Source organism: Culex pipiens, chromosome 3 (assembly GCF_016801865.2).
Source record: "Culex pipiens pallens isolate TS chromosome 3, TS_CPP_V2, whole genome shotgun sequence".
Classification (NCBI taxonomy): domain Eukaryota; kingdom Metazoa; phylum Arthropoda; class Insecta; order Diptera; family Culicidae; genus Culex; species Culex pipiens.
Window position 1 is genome coordinate 65,112,175 of NC_068939.1, and position 26,790 is coordinate 65,138,964.

The 26,790-nt window shown below is 34.4% G+C and overlaps 1 protein-coding gene across 19 annotated transcripts in view; it reads left to right on the forward strand.

Annotated features, from left to right (window-relative positions):
* The window catches only part of LOC120424979 (transient receptor potential cation channel trpm), a 226,430-nt gene that overhangs the window by 159,968 nt on the left and 39,672 nt on the right, over window positions 1-26,790 (forward strand). For 9 of the 19 annotated variants that reach the window (XM_052710415.1, XM_052710416.1, XM_052710409.1 and 6 more), the window contains 7 exons: window positions 4,254-4,390; window positions 10,538-10,576; window positions 14,514-14,670; window positions 19,030-20,212; window positions 20,284-20,436; window positions 20,784-20,852; window positions 26,306-26,362. In XM_052710415.1, the coding sequence (XP_052566375.1) occupies window positions 4,254-4,390; window positions 10,538-10,576; window positions 14,514-14,670; window positions 19,030-20,212; window positions 20,284-20,436; window positions 20,784-20,852; window positions 26,306-26,362 (1,795 nt within the window). The remainder of the gene's footprint in view (window positions 1-4,253; window positions 4,391-10,537; window positions 10,577-14,513; window positions 14,671-19,029; window positions 20,213-20,283; window positions 20,437-20,783; window positions 20,853-26,305; window positions 26,363-26,790) is intronic. The other 10 variants (XM_052710412.1, XM_052710419.1, XM_052710404.1 and 7 more) reach the window with 6 other exon arrangements.

Sequence of the window (26,790 nt, forward strand, 5' to 3'; positions counted from 1 at the left end):
GGCAGTGTTGTCGGAACAACGACCATTTAGTACTTTTCGAGAAAATCGATTTTTAAAGTTTGTTAGTAAATAATTTCAAAACTATGAAGGATAGAGCCAAATTTTTTGAAGCAATCGGTTCGTATACTATCGCGTAACAAACGCTCCAAGTTTCAACTAATTTGGTTACACCAGTTAATAGATACAGTAAATAATGTAAACAAAAATCTGAAAAGCACGTGTCACAAGTGTGTTTCGAAAGTAAAATTGTACTACGTGTCACAAGTGTGCACAGAATTCCCATACAAACTAAAACAGTGTTTCTCAACCGGTGAGGAATTCCCCCCTGGGGGGGAATTTGGCCATTTTTGGGGGGGAATGAGGATGCAATAGAAATCCATTACCTTTAAACGCGCTTGCAAAGAAATCCATATCTGAAACTTTCTTTAAAAGTATCGAATTGGGGAGGACTTATCGATACTGAACATGATAATTTGTGGATATTTTTTAAGCTTCTGAACAAAAGCGGTTAAGATATAAAATAGAAAAGGTTTGTAAATCTTTTTTTCGACTTTGGGTTTTATTTCAAACAATAGCTAATTTAAATTTTTAAAAGTTTTCCTAAAATTAGAGTTTAGAGTTAATTTTCAAAGAGATTGTAATTATTTGTGCACAATTCTAAAAATTAGTATATTTTTCAAAATAAATTAAACAAAAATTTCTGGTAGTATTTATATCGCATTTGAACAAGTATTTTTTTTCAATCCTTACTTTTTCAAATATTTTCTTAAATTTTCAAGGAGCAGTGGTTGGAATCAAATTGTTTAGTTTTAAAGAATTCAAATATTTTTTTTAACTTGAACAATAAAACTTTTTTACGTATTATTAAATGTGTTAAGGCGTAATTCCAGTACAGTTTTTTTTCAAATTTAGCATAGAATATTTATGAACAAAATTTAAAAAATGGGTTTTCATTCAATGGGCATTAATTCAAACAGAAACAGTTCATTTAATTTTTCAGTTTATTTCATAAAATGAAAATTTATGTTTTAAATATGTATATATTTTTTGTTTTTAATGATAACGTCAATCCTATGGTAAACATTGAATCTAAGATTATATTTGATTTTTTTTTTCAAAATTCAAGGAGGGGGGGAATAAAGGTCTTGCAAAATAGTCAAGGGGGGAATGGAACGATAAAGGTTGAGAACCACTGAACTAAAACAAGATCAAATCAATGGTTTAATCGACTTAATCAGTATATTTTTATAAACAAAAGGTTGCATTGCCTTTAGAAAGTATGTGTGTACATAAATTTGTGAAAAACAAGAAAAATTTTCCACATTTTCCAACAACATGTATGACGTGTCACAAGTGTGCACAATCATTTTGATGATAAATTGGTCTATGTCACAAGTGTGTATTGCGATATCCGGGAAACGGAAGCGAGTTTCCAAAATCGGATTAAAGCATCTTGTAGTGTTTGTTAAGTATAGCAAAACGTCATCATTAACTCATTTTCGACCAAAATGGTCTATGTCACAAGATAGGAAGAGAGTGAGAGTGTTGCGCGGCTCGGTCACATTTGTTAATTGCTCGTTTTTTAAATCAATTTTACTCGTGAAAAACACAAAGTACCGCCTCGAGTGCTCTGTTAAGTGCTGTGTGAATCATTGGTTCGTGCCGTCGTGAAGGAGTTTTCGCGAATTTCGCGAATATATATGTATAGAAGAGAGAGTGTGTGTAGTCGTGCACAGACAGATTGTAAGTGTAATGGTGTTGGTCAGTCGATGACACCAACCATCCGTGGGGTCGACGGGGGCTCTTTGTGCGGCGGTGTGAGGAAGAGCGCCGAGTTTCGTGTTGGAGTTGCCGAGCATTAGGAAGCAGGTTTGGCAGCTGGTTCCAGGTGTTGGAATTCGGGTGTCGCCGATCTTCGGAGATGAATCATCATCAAGTGCATAAATCCGGTGAGAAAATTCCAATAGGAATATTTTATGTGTGAGTGTGAGTGAGTGTCCAAAAGTTGAGCCGGATCAACTGATCAGTGATGCCAATATTAAAAAATTTCAAAATTTATCGATAGGTAATTCATAAGTTATCAACAATTCTTGACGTAAAGTTTGAAGTTTTGCCCAAAAACAATTTTTATTTTTTTAATTTTAATTATTAATTGTGAACAACAATTGCACATTCTCAACATTTTATTTCCATGAATGTTCTATGATAGGAATATATCTATTGATCCGGCTCATCAAATGACATGTGTGTGAGAAAAAAAAAAGTTGTTAAAGTATGGATATGATAAAACATTTTTTTCAGCATATTTAAGGAATCGCACGAAAAATCACGGTATGGAATACCCCCACGAAAAGTTTCGTTTTATCGTACATTCGAATGATTTTTACCGCGAAGCGCGATATCTCTCGGGGACTTAAGACTTTTGCTTTACCGTCGGATAATTTAGCTCTTTCTAACCTATTAAATAGTTATTCGGTTTGGTGTTTATATTACTATATTTTTCCTCTTTAAAACTATTTGAAGAAATTTGCACATTTAACTTCTTAAGCGTGATCAAACTTGTCGTGTAAAATCGGATAATATCTCGGAATATTCGAATCGCTAAGCTGAAATCAATCTGATATACCTAATATAATTTTGTTCGATCTTTCCGCAGCCGGCTGTCTAAGAAAGAACACTTAAGTAAATAAAAACTCCATCAGCTAAACATTACATTTTCTCAACAGCAGCATCCGATTGCTTGCCTTGAGAGTAAATTTTCAATCTTATAAAAGACTTAATTTATCAAATGTAAACGGGAACAGTCTCAACAGCAGCTTCCGATAGTCTGCCTTGAGAATAATAACTTACCCTTTAACCTCACTTATGCCAATGGTCGTATCGCTTGCTTAGGGCGAATCCCAGACCTTTACCATTCACAACTACCAACTCCACGCGATGCTTACGCAGCTCTGTTGTTTAAATTCAATCAAATTTGATCAAACGGTCAGTTTGATCGAGTTCCACAATAGGGCTGGGAAAAAGAGCCTGCGGTTTCGCTACCTTTTTCTAAGTAAGTTCAGCATCAACACTTCCCGTGCTCCTAATCCTTATTCCTGCCCCGGTGAATGGTGGAGATGGGAGCGGCCGGCAATGGATGGCTTTCATGGTGCTGGCTGCTCTGTCCTGGTAGAATTGGTTTTAATTCCTTTTAATCAATTTCTAAGCAACCTGGGCTGGATAATCATCACACAAACATGACGAAATCCAGTCTGCAACCCGCTAAGATCACCATCTCCATGCGAATGCGAATGCGAATGCGAATGCGAATGGTCTATGTCACAAGATAGCACACAGCTGACGATTTGCTGACTTATTACATTATTTATGATCTCTACAAAAAAAATAAGAAAAAACACTTTTGAACTTTTGTCCGTAACTCATTTGTTTATTCGTCCTTTTGACTTTCGATTATTTTTCATATACATTCGATAAATTTATGATACAATCCCATGATTTAAATCAAAAACAGATTTCTCCGAATTAGCTTCTCTCAAAAAAAAAAAAAAAAAAAAAACAAAGCAAACTTTTTATTTTGGGAATATCTTGGACCCATGTTTTTAAACTGATATTAAACAAAAATTTTAATCACTATTTTCGCTTCAACGATTTAAAAATTATGTAACTTGCAATCCAGTTTTTATTTTGCGCCTTCTCTTTTCCTTTTAGCAGAATCAAAGAAACGGCAGTTGGCCGATGAGCCACTATTCTCGAGCAGGAGTAAACTACACGGGAATACCAAATTTTGGTATTACTTGGGCAAATAACAGAGACCATAATGTGCCCTCGGTTGCCCAGTAATAGATGGTAAAATACCATGAAATCATACCAAAGTCTTGTATGTAGAAGGGAATAAAAAGAGAGAGAGAGAGAGAGAGAGAGAGAGAGAGAGAGATAGAGATAGAGAGAAATAAAAGAAAAGAAAAACACTTTAATCCCAAAAGAATACCAAAATGTGGTGTCCGACCATTGACAAATTCCGCAATTTTGCAATATCAAAACAATACCTTAAATTGGTATGATACCAAATTTTGCTCATGCATAATCCTTAAGACAAATTTTAAAGGGTCCAGGAATACCAAAATTTGGTATTGATACCAGAAAAAGGTATTATTACGCATTTCCCTTGTTATTAACCCATGCTCGGGTTGAGGACTAAATATGATTGAGCTAACAGCAATCTGCTAAATTTTCTTCCTTCTTCAACTTTCTAGCTCCAAACTGGCCGTGCTCAACAACCGGCACGCGTACTTCCTGCTGGTGGACAACGGCTCCCAGGGCCGGTACGGGGCCGAGCTGATCCTGCGCCGGAAGCTGGAAAAGTACATATCGAACCAGAAGTTGCAACCCTGTAAGTATGTGAATGTGATGCAATGATGGCAGTTTTGCTTTGCAGTACGTGTTATCTTGCGATTGCAATTTGTTATTTGGCACTACCAGGCAGAAGTAGTGACATGTCTCGCGGGACGCCGTGGTTCCGATTGTGCTATACTTGCTGGTGGTATTTTTTCCTCTTGGGAGTCTTGGAGGGAAATTATCACGTTCTGCACATTCGGGAAGAATGTTGTGCTGCGTTTTGGGGAAAAGGAAAAATATCGTTCGAATTTACGTGATTTGTGGTGGATGGAACTTGTTCAGTTGGATGGTCTTCTAAAAAAGTAGTTGAAGTCAAGTGATTCTTATTCCGAATCTGAGTGTAAACCGTGAATTGTTTCCGGGAATAATACCCTAAGCTCCTCTCATTATGCAACTCGGGTGCATCCGGCTAATAATCGTAAATCCCTGCTTTAAAACATCGCAATGCTGGCACGTGCCATTAATAGCAAGGCCAGCAACCATCCAACCTTTCTAGCTGATTGCCGTTTTTCCAATCACTGGAGCTCAAATAAATCAATCATCTCGTAATTAGAATCGCAAACACATGCATAAACGGATTTTTCTCTGCTCTGCACTGTCTACTGACGGAAGCGTTTTCCGTGGAATGCTACAAAATTTCCACACCCATCCATCGACGTGTTAGGGGAGTGTGGAAATGATTTCCATTCTCTAATCCTCTTCAGCTATGTGCCAGTTTGAACCCATAGGTGAACATTAGAACAGGGTCGCACTTAAAAGTTTTCGTTTAATAACTTTCAAAATTATTTGGTGAAAAAAAATGTAAGCAAAAAATTAAACTCAATTTAATTATTTTTCTTTATCAAGAATGGAAGTTTGATCCACTCTAATGCTATTGAACTCCTCAGGAAGCCCTCTTTTCAGAGGAATTTTCACCCCACTCCGTTGCTCCAGCCTGGGAAAATTAATTCACGACGATGGGAGCGTAGCAAGACTGCCTGGGAAAATGTGGAAAAACGTGAAGAATCAATTTGAAGCTTCGAAATGGCGATGACGGTGGGGTAACGATAGCCTGTCAGTTTTGTTGCCGGCGATGAGTGATTTCAGAGCAGTTAACTCAAGGGGAGACAGCAGTGTCAAACAGTCCGGTTGATTGGCGGATGTTGTTTTAAACGGTTCATGGGTATCGGATTTCAATTTGTGGAATCAATCATCGGAATTTTGAACGTGGATGGAAGTGATTGAATACAATTCTTCTTTAACTTTTTCGAAGTCACCAATTCAATATAAAAATCAATTTTAAGCATATAGAATGTATATGATATATAAAATTTATATGATATATTCACATACCTATTTGGTAAAATTTTTATGTAAAACTGATGATGCAGAAAATGCTCTTAAAATGTACCCTTTACGGTAATTTTTATTTTTTTTTTTCAAATTGGATCATTTTAACGCAAACTTCAAATCTTTATGAACTTAACTAGGGTAAGCTAGATATTTAAAACATGGACGATTTCTTTTATTGAATTTGACAGAAAAAATCATCTCATAACAATTATATTCATAATTATTTTTTAGAAATTTCAAACAATAATTGTGAAAATTTATATAAAATATATTTCTATTTACTAAAATAACTTGTAATTAAACTCATCGTAATTTTGTCTAATTTATCTTAAATTTTTTATTATTGACTAAATCATTTCTATTTTCCAGTTTAAAATAAACTGGAGTAAGCAAATGGCTGGTTAGTTTGGCCAATTGTACTTCGACTTGTAGAAGATCAGCCTTTTAATATTCGGCCTAACCTTAAACCTTGCTTTAACTTTTTGCTTCAAATTAAAGAAAATATGGCTTAGAATTTTAAATATATTTTTTGCCTTTTCATCTCTTATAGATTTCAACACACTTTCATGATAAATTTTAACTGGTTCTAAAGCAGCGATTCTCAACCTTCTTCTATGCCGGTACCCCTGCCATGTAAATCAAGTAGGCCCGGTACCCCCGTTGAGAATCGCTGTTCTAAAGTAAATGGTTTGAGTAAAATTATCGCACCCTACCGGATACTTCACGTTACAGCTAAATTTTTTTTTCGGGGCCTTTTCTATGATTAAAGAAGCAATTTTGTATCATTGGCTCACCCATACAAGGCTCGATACAACTTTGGCAGCTGTCTTTACAAAAATGGTATGTAAAAATACGAAAATGTGTATCTTTTGAAGGAATTTTGTTATTGGTTTGGTATATCGGGCAAAGTTATAAGTATTGATGAGAACAATTCGGAGAAAAATTGATGTACGGAAAAGAAAATTTGCTGCTTTTTTAATTTTTTTCACAAAAATTCAACTTCCTAAAATCCATATTATTTAGGTAACAAAGAATCGCAACTTTTATGCCATAGAAATAAATTGTTTTTTAAAAAAAGCTAAATTTTAGTCATAATTTTTGACTTCAGTTTTTAATGTGAAATGAATTTTGTAAATAAATCAAGTAATATTGAAAATTTGTCTTTTTTGAAAAGTTAGTCTTTGTATCAACATTCAACAAAAATTTAAGAGAAAAATTCACAATTGTTTAAATTTTTACATTGAAAATAGATCCAGTAGTTTCTGAGATATTGGTACTAGAAAGGTTGTTTGGAGGAGACTTCAAAAACTTAAATTTTCTCATTTCTTTTTCTTTTATTTGTTGTTTTTTAGAAACCAGAGGTACAATCTTCAAAAGTTCTCATTTTTTTCAGGAATGTTAAACAATGGACACTTAAAAAAACAGGATTCTGCTGTTAAAATTAAACTTTAATTGGCTATATGTTGAAAACGGTGCACTTTATCAAAAAATCTGTTAAGCACTTTTCGATTGCAAATTTTATGTTACTTTTAAAAACTGAAGTCCTTATCCATTTTTTATACGGTTCAATACTTGCGGGTTTTTGTCCCCTAAAACATATCAAAAATTTCAAAAATTCAAAATATTGGTTTTAAAAAAATGAATTTTTGTGCAAAAAAACTAATTAAAGATTCAGCGATTTTTTGTGTACCAATTTTTTTCTGAATAGTAATCATAAATACCTTATTTACGTACCATTTTGTATGAACAGCTGCCAAAATTGAGCCTTGTATGGTTGAACAATTGACCCAAAATGGCTACTTTGGTCATGCGGAAGGCCCTCAAAAAGTTTGAGCTAATTAAAAATTTATAAATTAAATCCATTTCCGGATTTGTTGGAGAATTGCTCAGGATTGTTTTGTTTTCGAAGAATTGGATTTATTTTAAAGAATTATACAAAATTAAATCAAACTATTGATGCTCTATTTTCGAAGTGATAAAACACAGAAAATACTTTCCATTATTCAAAAACCATTATACCACTTCCATCTTTGTCTAAAACATGACACTAGATACCCTCTGCACTGCGATAAAGCATTCTATTAGTGCTGAGCAACTCTCTACGAAATCGATCTTTTTTCTTCAATATTAATATTTGTATTTTTTAATCCGGCTGAAACTTTTTTGGTGCCTTCGGTATGCCCAAAGAAGCCATTTTGCATCAATAGTTTGTCCATAAAATATTCCATACAAATTTGGCAGCTGTCCATACAAAAATGATGTATGAAAATTCAAAAATCTGTATCTTTTGAAGGATTTTTTTGATCGATTTGGTGTCTTCGGCAAAGTTGTAGATATGGATACAGACTACACTGAAAAAAATGATACACTGTAAAAAAAATTTGGTGATTTTTTTATTTAACTTTTTATCACCAAAACTTGATTTGCAAAAAAACACTATTTTTAATTTTTTTTTATTTTTTGATATGTTTTAGAGGACATGAAATGCCAACTTTTCAGAAATTTCCAGGTTGTGCAAAAAATCTTTGACCGAGTTATGAATTTTTTAATCAATACTGATTTTTTCAAAAAATCGAAATATTGGTCGCAAAAAATTTTCAACTTCATTTTTCGATGTAAAATCAAATTTGCAATCAAAAAGTACTTTAGTAAAATTTTAATAAAGTGCACCGTTTTCAAGTTATAGCCATTTTTAGGTAACTTTTTTGAAAATAGTCGCAGTTTGTCATTTTTTAAAATTAGTGCACATGTTTGCACACTTTTGGAAAAAATATTTTTGAAAAGCTGAGAAAATTTTCTATATTTTGCTTCTTCGGACTTTGTTGATACGACCTTTAGTTGCTGAGATATTGCAATGCAAAGGTTTAAAAACAGGAAAATTGATGTTTTCTAAGTCTCACCCATATCTCAGCAAGTAATGGTCCGATTTTCAATGTCAATACATGAAACATTTGTGAAATTTTCCGATCTTTTCGAAAACAATATTTTCAAAATTTTCAAATCAAGACTAACATTTCAAAAGGGCCAAACATTCAATATTACGCCCTTTTAAAATGTTAGTCTTGGCTTAAAATTTTTGAAAATATTGTTTTCGAAAAGATCGGAAAATTTTACAAATGTTTCATATATTGACATTGAAAATCGGACCATTACTTGCTGAGATATCGACAATAAAAAATGATGGGTTGTTTGGGTGAGACTTAGAAAACATCAATTTTCCTGTTTTTAAACCTTTGCATTGCAATATCTCAGCAACTATGGGTCGTATCAACAAAGTCCGAAGAAGCAAAATATAGAGAATTTTCTCAGCTTTTCATAAATATTTTTTCCAAAAGTGTGCAAACATGTGCACTAATTTTAAAAAATGAAAAACTGCGACTATTTTCAAAAAAGTTACCTAAAAATGGCTATAACTTGAAAACGGTGCACTTTATCAAAATTTTACTAAAGTACTTTTTGATTGCAAATTTGATTTTACATCGAAAAATGAAGTTCAAAATTTTTTGCGACCAATATTTCGATTTTTTGAAAAAATCAGTATTAATTAAAAAATTCATAACTCGGTCAAAGATTTTTTGCACAACCTGGAAATTTCTGAAAAGTTGGCATTTCATGTCCTCTAAAACATATCAAAAAATAAAAAAATTAAAAATAGTGTTTTTTTGCAAATCAAGTTTTAGTGATAAAAAGTTAAATAAAAAAATCACCAAATTTTTTTTACAGTGTATCATTTTTTTCAGTGTAGTCTGTATCCATACCTACAACTTTGCCGAAGACACCAAATCGATCAAAAAAATCCTTCAAAACATACAGATTTTTGAATTTTCATACATCATTTTTGTATGGACAGCTGCCAAATTTGTATGGAAAATTTTATGAACAAACTAATGATGCAAAATGGCTTCTTTGGGCATACCGAAGGCACCAAAAAAGTTTCAGTCGGATTAAAAAATACAAAAAAAATCGAATGACCGAAATCCTAGAGAACTGCTCTGCTGTCAGTGCCGCGCCATCCAGCCAATTACGGGAGGGGACGCCGGCAACTCCGGCAAACCAGCATCTTCCGTTAGTCTCCATTTTAAAGGATAATAAATTGGAACGGCCAGGTCGGGGGTCGTTCTCCTCCAATAAATCAAAAACCTTCCTTCCCGGCCCCTGTTCATAGGCTTGACGCTGTGTTTTGCATCCGATCGTCGTCCTCTCCTGCTTTTGACCGTGTTTTGTCTCGAGATAACGACCGTGGGGATTCGACGGTGATAGAAAACATATTTTCAGACGAACCGACGACGGTGAGCTTTTTCCAGCTAGAAGAGGGAAAAGTTTGAGAAGAGGATGGCAGTTTTTCTTTCTGATTAAATTTATAGAATGATTACTTATTTTGATTTTAAACTTTATTTAGTATTTGAAATTTGAGTTGGGTTAACATAAGTACAAACTTTCATTGTTCATCATTTTTAACCAGTATCGAATGGGTCCAAAAACGGTTCACCTAGGACGAAAATAGACCCACAACGCCCGTTTGTTCACTCATGTGCACCACTGATGAAGGGAGGATTTTCCAGCTGACACTTCTGGAATTCGGAAAGCGTTTTTCTTCCTACTGCTGGTTTTCCCCCCCATCGTTGTTATCTCCAAGTTTCCAGACCTGAAGGTGCTCTCGTACGTGGGTGTTTCTCGGTGTGTCACCCCAATATGATGAAATTTCGAAGGATGAAAATTGCTACGATAATGACGAGATATTTAATTTTTCTTTTCTGTCTTTTTTTCGCTCTCCATTGTTCTCGACCTTTTATTTCTTCGACGGTTCAAGATAAGGCACTTTCGGTGCTGATGAATTTCCATTATAAAGGTAAATGATATTTTAGGACAGGATAAAAAAGGTCGTTGATGTTGGCTTTAGTCGTGTGGCTGTGTGATGCATTTATTTGGTGTCTATCCGTTGAGCGAGATTGAAGTTGATGATGACTAATAGCTAGTTCAGCTGCCGTAGACGAGTGCTTCATCACCACCCACCGTGCACGTCCTGTGAGATCCATTTGGTAGATTTTCTTGTAGTCACCCCTCTATTTCTATTAGATATTTACAGTATCTGGTAATATAGTGTTCGATTTGTTTGTAGAACCTTTGTGTACATTTTGAAAAGCAAGTTAGCAAGTATTGTAAATCTATGGTTTGAAATTTACTTCAAAGAAATATTTGAAAAATATAAATTTTTTTTAATGCACATATAACTTCCAAAAAGTTAAAAAAAGAAAAAGTATTCAAATTCATAAATTTTCAATAAATAATATCTTGTGAAAACGATAGAAAACTATTCTAAATTTATTTCTCATCATTTTTAATCATTTAATAAAAGAAACATAGTTTTATTATTTTTATTTTTTGTAAATTGAAAATTGGAAACAAACCTGAAACATGGAAAAACGTTCTTTTAATATTGTTTTGCATGTGATTGTTGAATCAATATGCCTATATTCAATAATGAACATTCTCGAAACAATAATGATTTAAACTCAGGGAAATTCCATTGGATAACAGGGTTAAATTGTAAATTCGGGTAAAATATTAATGGTTTAATAGTTTAATATCTGTATATTAAAGGAAGGGCATGGCATTAAACATTTAAAAAAAAATTAAAAAAATGCAATTTAAATCTAAAAAAGTTAAATTTAAAAAAAATTAAGCTTCGATGATATGATACGTCAAATTGCTAAAATAATAAAAGGCGTGGTTTAAAAATTTGATGATTCGATGATTCAAAATTTTAAAACTTTGGGGATTTAAAAAATCCAAGATTTGAAAAAAAGCGAAAAATTTATTAAAAAAATATCTTTCAAAAATCTTAAATTGAAAAATTCAATAAGTTGTTCAAAATAAGTTCCGAAAGACGAATTAAAAAAAAAACATTATAATTTAAAAAAAAACTTTTTTATATTCCCTATCTAAAGTGAATTTTCAAAACAACCTCATGGGTCATGGGTTTTCTATGCAGATAGGACCTTATGAAATTTTTATCTATATCTATATGTTATCAAAAATTTCAAAATATAAAAATTTTCAAATTCAAAATATGAAAATTTTAAAATTCAAAATATAAAAATTTTAAAATTCAAAATATAAAAATTTTAATTTCAAAATATAAAAAAATAGGATTTAAAATTTTAAAAATAAAGCCGTTGGACTTTTGAAAATAAAAACAAATGGAAATTGTAATTTTCTAAATTGTATTTTTGTAAATCAGTTACCGAAGCCTCGACTATGCGTTTCTCAATATTTTGGCAATATTTCATCACCTCCATTTTGGTTGTCAACTTGGATTTATAATTCCAAAATCGCTCAGAGTATTTATTGGGATATTTGAGCTCAAAGACCCAATATAAAAATATTTTTATGTTTTAGCAATTCGTTTTTTTCCGAGCACTAAGTGTCTGGACTGTTTCCGAAATTCAAAATCTTTTAAGTTTTAAAATTCATGAGTCTTGATTTATTGAACGATCGTATTGTTTCTAAAATGTATGCTTTTAGATTACCGTCATCAGGGGTGACATTGGGTCTGGGGGTGAGATTGGGTCATACAAATTTCAGCTTTTTTGTATGACCTAATCTCACCCCCCAGACCCAATGTCACCCCTGATGACGGTATTACATGTTTGAATATTCGATGTTTTTAGTTTTTTATTTACTAAATTTGTAAACTTTTGAGCTCCTGAATTTTGAATTTATAAATTTTCAGATTGATTTTTTTTTTATTTTTGAGATTCTTGATTTATAGTTATATGTGAAAAATCAGAAATCTCAAGCTCTTTTGAATAATTTTGCAATATTTTGTTGAATTTTCGCTTTTGTAATCTGTTTGAGGTAAGAAAAGGCTAATTTTGTTTTATAGAAATCTCAATAAATAATGAATAATTTAGATGCCATGCATTTAACTCAGATGTTCATAACAATGTTCAAGAATCAAATTTGTTTTATAATACTTTGGCTAAGTTTTTAATTATTTGTAAAGACTAGTTGTTTTCTTTTCTCTGTGAATCGCAAAATACATTTTCAGAAGATTTTTTTTAAGTTTAATTTTTTACTGCTTTATGTCTCATTTCTAAAAAGTAAACATTTTGCAGCTATCAAAGAAAACTTTTGAATTTTTCAAAAAGTGTAACGATTTGTCGAATTTCTCAAATAAATTCAACCATTTGCTTCAACTTAAGCCTTGGTTGTTGAAATAGGTAATTGGAATATTAAGACGGATAGAATTGATATAGCAAAGTATTATAACCATAGTTTTCTATTGTGTTTATAAAACAAAACTTAAATACAAAATAAGCAAAGCTTAAATTGTATCGACATTTCATTATGAAATGATTAATTATTTACAATCATTTTCGAACTGTTACTTTAATTAGCTAGCTTCTCCACAAGTTCCACGTGTTCATCAAACTTTAAAACATTTCACAAACTTTTCCCCACTGTCAAAGTTGAATCTATTTCATTAAACATTCACACACGTGTGCCACTTGTCGGCAGGGAGCGTCGATGTGTGAATCTGTGCCACGTGTTCCTGGCTAATAGAGAACCCATGGGAGCACCGCTCTCCGTGGTGCCAATCCGTCGAGCCAACGTCGGACTTAACCGAAGAAGTAATCTGAATTGTATACAGCAAGTGGATAATGTTGGATGATTGTGGTACTGTGTCTGTCTGTCTGTCGGTGTCTATGTTCGTCTATGGGTCTGAACGATTTTCCACGGAACTCCACGAGCTTTGCATGATTAGAGATGTACGCCTGAAACCCCCGTGTCCGACCAAGGGGAAGCTAATTAGTACACCGAGCAACAGATTGCCGGGAGCAGTGCTCCTCGTCGACGTGTATCCCTGGAAGGAGCAAATGATAGGATAATTGGATGAGGCATCGTTGTATGTCTGCGTGTGTATGTGTGCTGGAAGCAAGTGGTTCTGGCGTTGTACGTGGGCAAGTACAGTTTGCACTGGAATCATGGGGTGTGATTTAAGGGCTTGTTCTTGGTAAAAATTGAACAAAATTGAAGAAGTTTTGAAATCTGCAAACTAAACACAGTCTAAATATTCAAATTGAACTGATTTTCGGCAGAACGCTTGTTCAAATTTCATCAAGAGCAGTCTTTAAAAGCATCCCTGGAAGGCCAGTTTGGATGCCCCAGAGGGCCTGGCAGGGTAAATACCGAAATGATTGATCGGAGTTCAGACCTGAGCAAGGCGGGGCGTCCTGGGGCGAAAAGCATGTCGACGGGCAGTCCAACTACAGTAATGACGAAGGCTCCATCAAACACGATTTGGTGAATTTGTGTGAGTTGGTCGTTTCATGTTTAGGCATTTTGGGAGCTACTTCGTGTAAATGAGATTTAAAGCTCCAGCATGGTATGGAAATTTCTACTTTTACAGAAAAAAAAACAACTAACTATTAGACACTCTACAGAACCTCTATTTAGAACATTGAATGAGCACAACTTCATCCCTCACAAGTAACATGCTCTATTACCCTAGTCTTCTACACTGCTGAGCGTTGTTGGTCTAACCACCAAATGTTGGATGTTTTACTAGTGCAAATCAATTCATCAACCATCTTAAAGTAATTGACTGTTGTACCACCACACATCACCAACTGTACAATACACAAATCACCAACACAACCCCCTAGTACATAGTCGCATGAGCGCATAGTTCTTTACCAAGATAAGCTAGCTAATCCAACTAAATTTACCCTCTCTCTTTTTCTCCCTGCCCCTGCCCCTCCCTCTACTCTCTCTACTTCTAGTTACGCACTCGAGCACCCCCGTAGTCTGCTTGGTAATCGAGGGTGGCACCAACACGATCCGCGCCGTCCTAGAGTACGTCACCGACAGCCCCCCGGTGCCGGTCGTGGTCTGCGACGGGTCCGGCCGGGCCGCCGACCTGATCGCGTTTGTACATAAGTAATTGAGTATTTCTTAGATTTTTTTTGTTTATTTTTTTTTCAGCATGGAAAATTACGGTGTTTCAAAATACGGAATTTCAAATTAAAACAAATCAATGTCAAATTATTATGGGAAAAGCAAGTTTTTGAATAAATTCACAATTTATTTATTTAGACCTTCGCCCCCCTTGGACAATTATTCATACTCGTTTTCCAAACTTTGATTGAAGTTGGTTGCCGGATTCACGATTTACATTTGAAAAAAAAAATCACTGTAGTCAGGCATTTACATGTGACAAAACGTCCCTTGTCTAAATTCATTTTGAGTTCCTGAAAGGTGTGACAAGATAGCACGATCTGTTCACAACTGCTTACTTTGTAAGGGGTTTATACGAGTGTTCCACCCTGATGTTAACTTGATTCGACTTGCAACATAGAAAGGACATCTGAGACTATTTTTTATGTAATTTTTTGCTCAGGAACCATATGATTCTTGATTTCTGGTCAAAATTTTATCAAATCCGTAATAATGTAATAACTTTATATTAGACACATGGCTAAAAGCTTATGGTATTGGCTTTATTGTTCCATGTAAAATTACATGAATTTATTTACAAAAATACGTAATGTTCCATGACCTTTTCCTACCCATGATATGGGTAGCTGAATATTGTAATTACAGGTTGTTTCAATCCACTGAGCCAAATTTGAGCAAACTTGATCAACATTGATACTCGAAGCTGAAGTTTTTGTGACAAGAATCGAGTATTTTAGGGAGCTATAAGGCCGATGCAAATATTTTTCAAAGTTTTTGTCCCTCGGCTGACCGAGGTCGAAGGAGGAGGGGGGGGGGGGGGTTGGCAAAAAAAAAAAATAAAAACATAAAAATTTAAATAATAAGCTAAAGTCTCACCATTTAAATGCAAAAAGTGTTTTAAAAGGCATTTTACACTAGTTCAGTCATTTTGCAATCATTAGATTTCAAAAAATGTAAGATTTGACTTTAACAAAAATTTTAGCAAAAAAAAAAACTTTTTGCGATACTAAACATCGGAAATTTTCAAAAATTCCAAAGCTTTTTAATTCAACCCAAACGTGCTAAAAATGATTCTAAACGCAAGGGAATGGATTTTAAATTGATATCAGCTGATTGCACTTAATTTCCACTGAAATTTAGAAGTTTTTTGAATTTTTTTTGGCCAATTGATTTTTTGGGCGAACTTTGAAGGGGATGACAAAAACCTTATGTGATGCTCTACAACTCTCTGGAAGATTTCAAAGCTCAAGGATCAAGTTATCCTGAAAAGTTATTAGTGATAAAAAAGATCATTTTTGTATGAAAATAATAAAAAACACACACACAAAACCGCGCAGGTTTAGTTGCTCCAGTTTTGATCTAAAGTTAGTATAGAACTTTAATCAATTTAGTATGGAGAATTGTAAGTTTTCCAAAACCCCAAATTTTCCTATTCTTAAGTTTCTTATAGGTTTTGATCCGAAGAACAACTTTGTAGAACATTGCAAAGCGCTAGGAATTAATCCCGAAAAGATACAGAACGTTTTTTTGGAGTTTAATTTTTTCGGCATCATTTCAAAACATGCTCAAAAATTTTACCTTTGTCTTTTCGGGATCAATTCCTAGCGATTTACGATGTTCTACAACATTATTTCCCGGATCAAAACCTACAGTATGTAAAAAAAGTATTTACACCCCTTGGGCACTATGCACATTTTGTGATGAAACATGCAAACAATTTAAAGTTTGACAGAAACCTAGTACTACGTTTTGTTCAAAAACTCATGCCGAACATATTGATACAAAATGCTCATGAAAAGATGATTCCTATAAAAAGTTCTATAACAAATACTATTACGAAAATAAAAAAAGGTGCAAAAAAATGTGTACACCATTCGAAAAATTTACATAAATACAGTTTTTTGTTGACAAATCACCATAAATCCAGTGTCTCAACTCCAAATAGGCATCCTTGACTGATTAAACAAATAATTTGGAATGAATATAAAGTTTACTGACTACTTAGTATAAAAGTTTATATAACTCTGGAAATTCTATATAAAACTTAACTAAACTTAATTTTGCAAACTTTAAATTTATCTAAATGTCACTATATTACCATAGAATTGCTAAATAAACATTTTGGAGTGGATATAACACCGTTTTGGAGGTTTTTGTATCGATAGAATAGATTTTTCGTTCGTTGGCAAAAAAATTAAATAACAAGCCATGGTCTCAACCTTTGAATGAAAAAAGTCAAAAAAGTGATTTATAGTGCATTTTACACCTGCCCAGTAGTTTTGCCATCACATTAGTTTTCAATATATACAAGTATTTAAGAGCGAGTCCACGAACAGGGCATACCCCTTTGTATGGGACGTCGTTTGGACCTCACCAATCTGCCTGATATTTTCAGGGGTTGTTTGTACATATAAAACTAGCATCTGGCCAAAATATGAGCACTCTAGGTCAACGGGAAGTGGGGCAAATCGGGACACAAAGTTTAAAGGTTTGAAAACGTCAAAAATCTTAAAAAGGCTATAACTTAGGCAAAATTCGATTAAATTTAAAAATTCAAAATGCATCTGAAAGGGCTCAAAAAATGCAACAAAATGCAGGGTAGAGCACCCCGATTGGTCAAATCTAAAGGGAGTTATTGGCATTTTAGTGAAAAAATAGCATAATTTTCAAACTCAAATAAAAAAGTGTTCCATCCAGATATCAACTCGGTTCGACCTGCAGCTTGTAGGGGACATCTGGGACTACCATCTGAGACTGAGAACGCTTTGGGTAAGGCAGTTTAACATATTAAATAGACACTTTTACTTTTAGTGATTTTTTTGGTTGTAAATTTTTGCTCGGGGGATCCCTTAGATCCCATTTTCTGGTGATAATTTTATCATATTCGTGTTCCTGAGACAATTTCACAATATAAACATGCATAAAAATGTTTATTTTGATCCATTTCAACCCTTTAAAAAATGAAAGTAAAAAAAAAATTATGAAGCTGCTTTTTTGTGGTGTCATCTAGTATCCTTGGAAACGAGCTTGATTTTCAATAAATGTGAATCGAAGATTTTTTTTAACTTTTAGTTTTTAAAGGGTTAAAATGGATCAAAACAAACATTTTTATGCATGTTTATATTGTGAAATTGTCTCAGGAACACGAATATGATTAAATTATCACCAGAAATGGGATCTAAGGGGTCCCCCGAGCAAGAATTTACAACCAAAAACTTCACTAAAAGTAAAAGTGTCTATTTAATTTGTTAAACTGCCTTACCCAAAGCGTTCTCAGTCTCAGATGGTAGTCCCAGATGTCCCCTACAAGCTGCAGGTCGAACCGAGTTGATATCTGGATGGAACACTTTTTTATTTGAGTTTGAAAATTATGCTATTTTTTCACTAAAATGCCAATAACTCCCTTTAGATTTAACCAATCGGGATGCTTTACCCTGCATTTTGTTGCATTTTTTGAGCCCTTTCAGATGCATTTCGAATTTTGAAATTTAATTGAATTTTGGCTAAGTTATAGCCTTTTTAAGATTTTTGACGTTTTCAAACCTTTAAACTTTGTGTCCCGATTTGCCCCACTTCCCGTTGACCTAGAGTGCTCATATTTCGGTCAGATGCTAGTTTTATATGTACAAACAACCCCTGAAAATTTCAGGCAGATTGGTGAGGTCGAGGCGAGATGGGTATGCTTTGCTCGTGGACTCGCTCTTAAGAGATTGTTTTGAATGGGGTTTGAAGACTGTTTGAATGTTTTTTTCAAAGGTGCGTAATTTATTGAAAATATTCTATGCTATCAACAAAACAGAACAACTACATATTTCCATCGAAATGTATCAAATAATCTTGATCATTTGATACCTATATTGCAAAAAAAAAATTGAGTATTTTATAGAAAATATGTAGTTCTGTGTAAATGTAAGTATTGTTTAAATTTATTAAAATTGTAACTGGCGAGATTTTTTTTAAGTGTTTTATTCATTTGCCAAGTTTAAATGCAATTCACAAAGTGCATTGTATTTTACCGTTCATAAATAGCTGTGTTCTATTTCTCCAGAATGCCATTCTTCAGAAATTCATTTACCAGACAGGCCCATTTCCCAGAATGAACTTTTCCTCAGAAATGTTTATTGTTGTTAGTTTACCAGAAGAAAACTATTTTTCAAAGAAGTAATTATCCTTTGGATTGAAGGAAGCATTGATAGTGGAAATCCTTAAATTAATTAGTTTGCGTGGAATCCGATATATTTTCACCACCGTGACTGGAAATTTTTATGCATTAATTGAAAGACGTATTTTGAGACACCATGAAGGTTCCCCGTTCTAAAACAAGGCATTCCCCACTTTCAGATATGCGTCCGATACGGGCGAACAGATCGTGCTGGAGTCGATGCACGATTACCTGCTCGGCACGATCCAAAAAACGTTCGAGGTGGGCGCCGAACAGGCCGAGCAGCTGTACCAGGAGCTGCTGCTCTGCACAAAGAACAAAAACCTGATCACGATCTTCCGGATCCAGGATCGGCCCGAGGGCAAAACGCAAGAGTTGGACCAAACCATACTGACTGCACTTTTTAAATCTCAGCACCTTAGTCCACCGGAGCAGTTGAGCCTGGCGTTGACCTGGAACCGGGTGGACATTGCCCGGTCGGAAATTTTTGTTTACGGCCAGGAGTGGCCCCACGGAGCGCTGGACGAGGCGATGATGCAAGCGCTGGAGCACGATCGGATAGACTTTGTGAAGTTGCTGCTGGAAAATGGAGTCTCGATGCGAAAGTTCCTGACGATTCCACGGTTGGAAGAGTTGTACAATACGAAGCACGGACCAGCGAACACCCTGGGGTACATCTTGAGGGACGTTCGACCTCACATACCGAAAGGGTACATTTACACGTTGCACGACATAGGGTTAGTGATAAACAAACTGATGGGCGGGGCCTATCGGTCTTATTATACGCGGCGGAAATTCCGGCCAATCTACGCCAAGGTCATGAACAGCTACGTCAACACCCACCGGAAACCTTCGACGTTTGCGCGCAGTGCCGGCGTCAACTCGATGAGTCTGGTGACCGGACTGCTACCAGTTACCTCGGATATGGCACTGTTTGAGTTCCCGTTTAACGAACTCCTCATCTGGGCGGTGCTCACCAAACGACAGCAGATGGCACTGCTCATGTGGACGCACGGCGAAGAAGCGCTGGCCAAATCGCTGGTCGCCTGCAAGCTGTACAAAGCGATGGCTCACGAAGCGGCGGACGACGATCTGGACACGGAGATCTACGAGGAGTTGCGCAGTTACGCGAAGGAGTTCGAGAGCAAGGGCCTTAAGCTGTTGGATTTTTGCTACCGCCAGGATGCGGAACGGGCCCAGCGGTTGCTGACGTGCGAACTGCAGTCCTGGTCTAGCCAAAGCTGCCTCTCGCTGGCGGTGGCGGCCAACCACCGGGCGATTCTGGCCCACCCCTGCAGTCAGGTCATCCTGGCGGATCTGTGGATGGGCGGGCTGCGAACGAGGAAGAACACTAATCTTAAGGTAACTCTAGCCAGATTACACTTGTTACTATTTTTGAAAAGTTGCATTGAATAAAACTCAAATTTCCACAGGTAATATTAGGTTTACTGGTGCCACCCTTCATCAAGAAGCTGGACTTCAAATCGAAGGAGGAGCTCCAAAAGATGCCCCAAACCGAGGAGGAACACCTCGAGAACCAGTGTCTGGACTACGACGACAACGGCAAGCACAATCCGGACGCAGAGGTGAGTCCGCCCCACTCCTTCCCCTTCTCCCCCTTTTTTCTGAACCCACTCGAGCCTCAATCTCGACGCACTCAAACTTTCGAAGCCTAATTACGAATCTAAATCTGTTTTCTCTTCCCTTTTTAAACCCAACCCACCTCGAAATCAAAACTCTTGTTGGACGACGTTCTTTAACTCTGCCCACACACAAAACTAACACTTTACTACGGTTGAAACCCGTTCGTAATCACTTGTAATTTTGGTGTTAATTTGTTGGATATCAACATCCCCCTCCCCCTGCAATTGGTGATCGAACCCCGCGAAATTTGCCTGCTCCACCCCCTCACCTTAAATTTCCACCTCTCCAGAAAGCACTAGAGATTTCCACTCCAAATGAGAAACCTGCTGTCGATCAGAACTCGACGTCGACCGCGCAGGTACTAGAACACTTGGAACTCGTTGACTTTCAACACAGCCTTCTTGAACACCCACCTCCACCCTCAATCGCTCCAAATTTCTTCTGTAGTAGTCGTGGTTTTCACCTCCACTTATACACTCCGTTTCACTTGTTATCTTCACCTCCCCTTTAGAGTAGCCTCTCTCTCTCTGCTCTGTAGTAAGGACTCGCACTTGGTTGTCCTCCCTAACATATTTCAGAAGGCTCGGCCACTTGTAGAATGTTTTGCGCTTTTTTATGTCTTTTTTCTTTTCTCTGTATTTCTCAAAGTTATCCTTTTCACGTTCTCACTTGATGTTTGTGCATTTTGGTGCTGCTTGGTATCACGATCATGTTTTTTTTGGTTTCTATGTTGCACATCATTTCGTACACTGATACTACTGCTAGAGTTTGAATTTATGTAAATATGTTGTTTTTATCATTTTCTGTATTATCATTTTGTGCTCATTAAATTTACAATACAAAAAAAAAACAAAAAATAAGAATGTAAAGTCAAAATAATCAAATTTCGAATTGTTTGCGCTTTTTTGATATTTTTTTAAAATTGAGCTGTTATTTGATGAAAATCAAGTACAAACAAAACATGCTCGATTAATATTTATTTTATACACACCTGATTTTGAATTTTGAAATGGTAGTTGCTTGGGATTTTAAATCAAATTACATGGAAACATTCAAAATTTACGTCTACACCAGCTAACATTGAATTTCAGCTCTAAATTCACTACATTTCCACGTGATTTGACTATTCCATTAAGAGGACTATTTTTCCATTCGGTGTAATTTTTTGAATCACAATTATAAAGAAAAAATATTACATGTCAAGCCATGTAAATACCTAAAGTGTCTTTAAAAATAATGTAAAATTAGGTGCTCTTAGATTAAACTTTCAAATCACAAACATAAATAGCACAAAAATAAAAAAAATAAACAAATTGTTTTTAAATCAAGACTAACATTTCAAAAGGGCAAACGTTCAATATTACGCCCATTGAAAATGTTAGTCTTAATTTTAAAAAATGATATTGTTTTCGAAAAGATCGGAAAATTTCATGAATGTTTCATATTTTAACATTGAAAATCAGACCATTAGTTGCTGAAATATGGACATTAGAAAATTTAGGGTTGATTGGGTGAGACTCAGAAAACATCAATTTTCCTGTGTTCCTTAAAAATCTTTGCATAGAAATATCTCAGCAACTAAGGGTCGTATCAACGAAGTTCAATAAGGCAAAATATAGAGAATTTTCTCAGCTCCTCAAAAATATTGGGCAAACAAGGTCACTTATTTTTTTAAAAAAATAATTGCGACTATTTTCAAAAAAGTTACCTGAAATGGCTATAACCTGAAAACGGTGCGCTTTATCAAAATTTCACTAAAGTACTTTTTGATTGCAAATTTGATTTCACATCTAAAAATGATTTTAAAAATTTTGGGCGACCAATATTTCGATTTTTGGAAAAATCAGTATTGATTCAAAAATTCATAACTCGGGCAAAGATTTTTTGCCCGCTCTGGAAATTTCTGAAAAACTAGCATTTCATGTCCCCTAAAACATCAAAAAATAAAAATAAAATTAAAAATAGTGTTTTTTTGCAAATCAAGTTTTAGTGACAAAATGTGAAACTAAAAATCACCAAAAATTTTTTTACCGTGTATCATTTTTTTCAAATGTAGTCCTTATCGATACCTTTGACTTTGCCGACGACACCAAATCCATACAAAAAATCTTTCAAAAGATACAGATTTTTGAATTTTCATATATCATTTTAGAATGGACAGCTGAAAAATTTGTTTGAAAAATTATATGTACAAACTAATGATGCAAAATGTTTTTTTTGGGCATACCAAAGGCAAAAAAAAAGTTTCAGCCGGATTAAAAAATACAAAAATTAAAATTCAAAAAAAAAATGCCGATTTCGTAGAGAATTGCTCTACAGTAACAAGGCAACTTTACTCCGTAAAATTTATAATTTAAATATTTGATTTTTTTTATGATTTTGATTGAAAGTATCTATTACACTTTCAAAGTCAAAAAAATATATTTTTACAATAATCAAATTTTTTTTAAGAGCTTTTTCCATAAAAAAAAAATTGTATTTTTTGCGTGAAAAAATAAATAACATGTGTAAAGATGAGCAATTCTCTACAAAACCGGCCGATTTCGACCATTTTTATTTTTTGTATTTTTTGATTTGGCTCAAACTTTGTGGGGGCCTTCCCTATGACCAAAGAAGCCATTTTGCATCATTAGTTTGTCCATATAAATTTCCATACAAATTTGGCAGCTGTTCATACAAAAATGGTACGTAAATATTCGAAAATCTGTAACTTTTGAAGGAATTTTTTGATCAATTTGGTGTCTTTGGCAAAGTTGTAGGTATTGTTAAGGACTATTTAGAAAAAAATAGGTACACGGAAAAAAAAATTTCCCGATTTTTTTATTACTTTTTTTTTCACAAAAACTCAAATTCCCAAAATACGTATTTTTTGATTTTCGAGATTTTTTGATATGTTTTAGGGGACAAAAATCCGCAACTTTTGAGCTATAGAGAAACATGGTCAAAAAATATGCCGCCGAGTTATGATTTTTTGAAAAACTGGTGATTTTTGAAAAAAATCGAAATTTCATACATAAAATTTTTTTGACCTCATTTTTTTATGCAAAATTGAATTTGCAATCGAAAAGTACTTTACAGATTTTTTGATAAAGGGCTCCATTTTCAAGATATAGCCACCGAAAGTTTGATTTTAGCGAAATATTTGCAGTTTTTCAATTTTTAAAAATAGTGACCATGAGTGACCATTTCTAAAAATATTTTTTTTGAAAAGTTCAGAAAATTTGCTATAAAATTGTCTAAGAGACATTGAAGATTGGACCTCTGGTTGCTGAGATACAGCGGCTTAAAGAAAAAGAAACACGAAAATTGAAGTTTTCTAAGTCTCACCCAAACAGCCCACCATTTTCTAATGACGATATCTCAGCAACTAATGGTCCGATTTTCAATGTTAATACATAAAACATTCGTGAAATTTTCCGATCTTTTCGAAAAACATATTTTGAAAAAAAATAAATCAATACTAGCATTTTTAATGGGCATAATATTCAAAGTTTGGCCCTTTTAAAATGTTAGTCTTGATTTATTTTTTTTCAAAATATTTTTTTTCGAAAAGATCGGAAAATTTCACGAATGATTCATGTATTAACATTGAAAGTCGGACCATTAATTGCTGAGATATCGTCATTAGAAAATGGTGGGCTGTTTGGGTGAGACTTAGAAAACTTCAATTTTCGTGTTTCTTTTTCTTTAAGCCGCTGTATCTCAGCAACCAGAGGTCCAATCTTCAATGTCTCTTAGACAATTTTATAGCAAATTTTCTGAACCTTTCAAAAAAAATATTTTTAGAAATGGTCACTCATGGTCACTAATTTTAAAAATTGAAAAACTGCAAATATTTCGCTAAAATCAAACTTTCGGTGGCTATATCTTGAAAACGGAGCCCTTTATCAAAAAATCTGTAAAGTACTTTTCGATTGCAAATTCAATTTTGCATAAAAAAATGAGGTCAAAAAAATTTTATGTATGAAATTTCGATTTTTTCCAAAAATCACCAGTTTTTCAAAAAATCATAACTCGGCGGCAGATTTTTTGACCATGTTTCTCTATAGCTCAAAAGTTGCGGATTTTTGTCCCCTAAAACATATCAAAAAATCTCGAAAATCAAAAAATACGTATTTTGGGAATTTGAGTTTTTGTGAAAAAAAAGTTAATAAAAAAATCGGGAAATTTTTTTTTCCGTGTACCTATTTTTTTCTAAATAGTCCTTAACAATACCTACAACTTTGCCGAAGACACCAAATTGATCAAAAAATTCCTTCAAAAGTTACAGATTTTTGAATTTTCGTACATCATTTTTGTATGGACAGCTGCCAAATTTGTATGGAAAATTATATGGACAAACTAATGATGCAAAATGGCTTCTTTGGTCATAGGGAAGGCCCCCACAAAGTTTGAGCCAAATTAAAAAATACAAATAGAATCCATTTCCGGTTTTGGTAGAGAATTGCTCAGATGTCAAAATCAAACCAACTTTTTTTAAATCATTTTGCGTCTTGCAATTTTTGGTACCCGAAAATGTACAGGCAATCGAGCTCTTTCTCTATGTAATTTCATCTAAATTACATATAAACCGTAGTTTTAGTGACAAAAGGATTTTTTCCCATTTTCTCTACCTATCTGTTTTCATGAAAAACCCAGTTTTTATTTAAAAAAAAACCAATCTTGGAATTCTGCTAATTTAGTTTCACAACATTTATTGATATAATATGTTAAAGTTTGCGATGCAGACTCCCTCTCAAAACGCGTTGACTTTTTCATTAAACCAGATTATTATTGTGACAATTTGAAATGATCATTCATTATAATATTATTTTCAATAAAATAGGTTCAATATATTCGAATTTGATTTTTTGATATAAGATACAATGAGGCATCACTGGAAAAATAAAAGTCTCTTACAGAAGTAATCTTTACTCAATATCTATACAACCAAATGATTTTAAAATTCTGATCTTTTTTGGAGAATAGAAAATGATGGCAAAAGTGTTTCTTGGGAACGTTATACAATTGCTAGTTTAGTATTTTTATATTTTAGAAAATTGCAAAACTGATTTTAAGCGATATTTTGAACGCTTTATTTTTATTACTTTGACAGGCAAGAGTTGCATCTTACAAAAAATGAAAAAAATATTAAAATCAAAATTGGTCAAAAGTTAGTTGAAACTCAATAGGTGAATCACGGTTAATGATACCATCTATGTCATTTAAAGCTTCAAACCATCTGGGTTTCAGTCAATATTGCGAGAATATTTAATCTGCGCTAGTATAGCTGTTTCTAACCCTCCGCAAACTTAGTTTAGGTCTAATTCTCCCTGTACAAAAATTTCATCTAGTCTTCTTACCCCAACCCCCACCATGTTCCATGACTGTCCTGCTAGAACACACGTGGCTAGTTCCGATTTGTACTCACAGTTTCTGCAAAACTCCCCTAGAATCTAGAAAATGTTAATCCGTTTCAGACACATGTTACATACGCACAAACTCACACGTCCACACGCTCACACACGTACCACACACATACTCTGAAATTGTCTAACAAAGTTTTTTCTCTGTTTCTCTTTCTTTTTCCCCTTTCTGGATCGCAAAAAAAATATACTCCACACTAAAACAAACATACAACATGTAATAAAAACATCGAAATTCATCGCAAAACAAAAACACAAAAAAACTATCGTTCGTTTGTCTTTGTCTTTGACTTTGTGTGACAACGGCAACCACTGTGCAACAACTACACAACATGTAAATGAACTTTCCAATTAAAACCGTAATCGTGAAAACGCCCCAACCCCCCTCAACTCGCTCGCTTCTCAGGCGCTTTTGTCCGACACGTACTCTATGAAAGATACCAAAGTGCAGGAAAATGGAAAAGTAAGTTTTGTGTGTATTCGTCTGCTTTTTGTAACTAAGAATCCCCCGCCCCCCCTGCTGCCACCCAACTAAACAAATTCTCCCCTGGTGTTGACCCTACCTAAGACCGTCCAAGACACTGCTATTGTTCTACTTTTCAAAATCTGTCCTCTTGTTTCAAACTTTGCCTCACTTCACTATTGCTTCACCCTTTCTTCACCTCTGAATTCTGTTTTTTCCTAACCTGTTTCTGTGTACACTTGTGCAAATTGTGACTTCTGATGTGCCCCATCCACCTCACCCTAAACAGTGTGTGGTAAAACCTTACAAAATTTCGTTAATCCCCCCGAACAAGATTGGCGTCCTTCCTCGATTTACCTAGTTGTAGTATTTAAGCGTGTTTTAGTTAAAGTTATGGATGTCATGTCGTCCAATCGTTTGAAAGAAAA